The sequence below is a fragment of the Bison bison genome, unplaced genomic scaffold, assembly GCF_000754665.1.
Source record: "Bison bison bison isolate TAMUID 2011002044 unplaced genomic scaffold, Bison_UMD1.0 scf7180017864451, whole genome shotgun sequence".
Lineage (NCBI taxonomy): Eukaryota > Metazoa > Chordata > Mammalia > Artiodactyla > Bovidae > Bison > Bison bison.
Window position 1 is genome coordinate 1,644,468 of NW_011495013.1, and position 3,485 is coordinate 1,647,952.

Sequence of the window (3,485 nt, forward strand, 5' to 3'; positions counted from 1 at the left end):
TCCCTCCTGGTCTTGCTGCAGAATGCCTGTCCCACTGATCTGCCCATCAGCTCACAGAGGCTCACCTGCTGTCCCTCAATGCCAGAGGAAGGCCAATTTTCCTCTGGCCAAGTCCAGAACTGTGTTACCTGGGTCTTAAATATGGTTTTTGTCAGCATATTTTGGCCCTTCTTTTGGCCTCTCCCAGAACTTCTAAGGTGTATTTACAATCAAAGACTGGGATTTAAGGCGTCTGGCAAATGCTGGCATTTTAGACCATCAAAATTAATGCCACTGTTTATGTAATGATGTCTAGGAGAATTTACTGAAGGTCATTAAGATTCAAATTTTAAAAAAAGGACTATTCAAAAGTCTTTTAGAAAAACTGTTAGAAGTGCAGTAAGACCCAAAGGTTTCAAATTTTTAAGTGAAACCTGCCTGATCTGATGCAAACCATATTTAGATGCCTGAGGTGAGAGGCCCTGATAAATTCAAACCAGATCAGCTGCTAATCCTCAGAGAAGGCAGACTGTGGCCTCCCATCAAATGTGGGGGAGCTGACTCATCTATTGATAAAGTCCAGCCAGAAAGGTAATTGCCAGAAATCCACACAAGCATCTACTTGAAGAAGGCGGCCCAGCCAAACAGTCCAAAGAGGAGACAAGATTCTATCTGGAATCTGTGATGACGATTATATCCTTCCAAAAGGGAGTCATTGAAGTGTCTACACACAAAAAGGCCTGTTTCCAATGTAGTTCTGATTCTAGAAACTTCCCATTTGGATTTATTATGCTGTAGTTCAGTTGTTCTCACATTCTCTATAGGGCTTGTAAAATACAGATGGCTGGGTTTCTGATTCTGTAGGTCTCAGATAGGATCTAAGAATTTGTGTATCTGATAAATTCCCAGGTGATGCTGAGTCTGCTGGTCCAGGGACCACACTTTGGGAACCACTGGTGTAGTTTAATGGACAGGCTCTGGAATCAGATATCCTGGGTTCAAAGACCGGCCCCATCACTCGTATACTAGGACCACGTGAGCAAGTTAACCTTTCTGTCACCTCAGCTTCCTCGCCTGTCTAAAAGAAACTAAGGATAGGAGTTACACCTGCTTCCTGATATTATTTTGAGAGGTAGGTGAGATAACGCATAGAAAACACAATCTGGTACAGGCAAGTGCTCGCTAATTCCAGTTGTTGTAGATTCCCCAAACACACTAACATTGCAGAGCTGCTCTCCCCGCTCACACAAAGACCCTCTGGTATTCCTGGTTGCCAGTGGTTTGGTTTTCAGGGCTTAAGGTGGCTGGGCCACCTGGGGACCACCTGGCCCTCCCCAGATGCCACTGGTCCTGAAGGCGCCTGCGCAGTGCGCTTTCAAGTCCTTCTCAAAGTTGAGAATCAGAATCCTGCTTAGCCCTGCCTTCTCTGCTACCAGAGTCCGCAGAATATCAGTCCAGGCGCTAATCTGAATACTTCTATCAATGCCCTCCTGTTCTGTTGTGCTCTGTGGCTGGGAAAGAAAGAAAAATGGACCAGGAGAATCCTGCCTGCTATCCCAAGCACTAAATTTTATAATGGCTGAATTTAGCCATATGAATTTAGATTCTCCAACCTACCTAGGTTTCCAGAGCTAGAGAGGCTTCTAGATATTTTCTACAATTTCATCTGCCCTCCCTTATCATTATAATATAATTTTAAATTAATTAAACACAAACAAAAATGAATCAAGAAGAAGTCAGAATAGTTCAATTGCTAGACTTGCTTTTTGTTTTTATTATCAACAATCAAGTTAATGGTACACTCTTGGAAAACTATATGCACATGTAGAAATATTTCCCTTTTAAATAGAAGCATTCATTATAACACATATAAATAAATTTGAAAATCTGAAACATAACTTATGACGCTTATGTTCACAAACATAGTCCAACAAGAAGAAAAAAGAAATCAGACAGACATGCACCTGATAACAAAAATATATACCATTGGCTGAACCGTGGTCTCTCTAAACACAAAGGAATTGAACCCGTGAGAACCTTATTATTCAATAAAGACACACCATAGAGACTACAAGAAGAGAAAAACATTATACGGTCACATAGAGGAGACGGGCTGTACTGATATTAACACGATACAATTGAGTCACAGAACACAGTTGTAGAAAGACACCAAAAAAGTTAAAGCCTCAACATTCAACTAATATCTATAGTTTGTGCCTTTTAAAATAAAATTTAAAAAATAAACTAAAAATCCCAACAGAGATGTCTAAACTGCGCGAAGAATGGAATCATCAATATACAGTCCATCCACCATACAGGATGTGAGTCCATTTCGGATCAAACAGAAATGCAGAGACACTTCTGCAAACTTGTGTGCGCCTCTTTTCCTTGCTGGGTAGATTTCTCTGCAGCCAGCTGAGTGGACTGCAATTGACTCCAATCCAAAGCAGTGCCAAAAAGTTCAGTAAAAGCTGGTGGAAGAAAATGCCGGCGAGGGTGTCAGGAGAGAAAAAAAGGGAAGAGTTGAAAGATACGTGACAAAGTTTGCGGAGTTCGCGGATGAAAAGGCATTTCATGGATAGGGCATCTTTCAGGGCCGAGAGGCTGCAGAGACTCAGGAGAACTGGAACGCTGAGGGGTTCAGATGCGCAGTTGGCGGGATGGTGTTTGACGAGGTTGGGGCAGGCAAGCGGGCGCGAGGCAGTCACCTTGGCCGCGGGAACAGTCTGCACGAGTCGTCACCGCAGCGGCCCGAACCCAAGGACAAGAGGGGAAACGGGGCGACTGGAAGGCCTTCCTACTCTCCCTGAAGAGGAGCCCCAGGGGAGTCAGTGCTGTCCAGAGGGTGCTGATGAATTTAGGAATTCAGGAGACAGAGCCCTCAGATGGGGCCAGCTGCCGCTTCCCTCTTCCCCCTTGTATTCTTTCCCTTGGATTTTAAAGTCTTTCGGTTTTTTTGTTTTTGTTTTAATTGTCACTGCCTCCCTGTTTCGTTCTTTTTTTAATTTGGGGGAATTCTGTTCACTTTTATCTTTCCCTAAGCAAGTCACTGAATTGGTTGTGGCCTCCCAGCCGTCTTTCTCCCTGTCACCTGCTCGGGCCACAGACACACACTCCCCGAGACGGACACACACCGACACGCAGACATAGCCCCCTGAGATTCCACCCACCTCCCCGAGTCCAAGCCGCGTCGCTCACACCTCCCGGGCAGCAAGCGGGGCCCCCTGGTCCGTGCGCGCAGCCCCGAGGCAGGTGCGAAGCCAGGGAGGTGTTTCGTTTTGTTTGGGGGTGAAGGAAGGGAGTAGGAGTGGGCTTGAAATGGGGGCGACGCCGTTTTCTCTTTATTTTTATCGAGATTACTTTAGGCTCTCAAAGGAAAAGCCACGGCAGCAGCGACAATAGCCTTGGGCCTACCCAGCTCACCCACTCGCCCGCGGGGACCCGGCTCTCCCGCCGCCGCCGCCGCTGCAGATCCCAGATCAGAACATACTGCTCTTCACTAAGGC

At 45.9% G+C, this 3,485-nt stretch overlaps 1 protein-coding gene across 1 annotated transcript in view; it reads right to left on the bottom strand.

Annotated features, from left to right (window-relative positions):
- Nucleotides 1-1,274: 1,274 nt before the first annotated feature.
- The window catches only part of PHOX2B (paired-like homeobox 2b), a 5,298-nt gene continuing 3,087 nt past the window's right edge, over nt 1,275-3,485 (bottom strand). Inside the window, exons 5-7 of the mRNA XM_010858917.1 lie at nt 3,403-3,478; nt 2,514-2,705; nt 1,275-1,490 (exon numbers count right to left, since the gene is read on the bottom strand). Of these exons, the coding sequence (XP_010857219.1) occupies nt 1,275-1,490; nt 2,514-2,705; nt 3,403-3,478 (484 nt within the window). The remainder of the gene's footprint in view (nt 1,491-2,513; nt 2,706-3,402; nt 3,479-3,485) is intronic.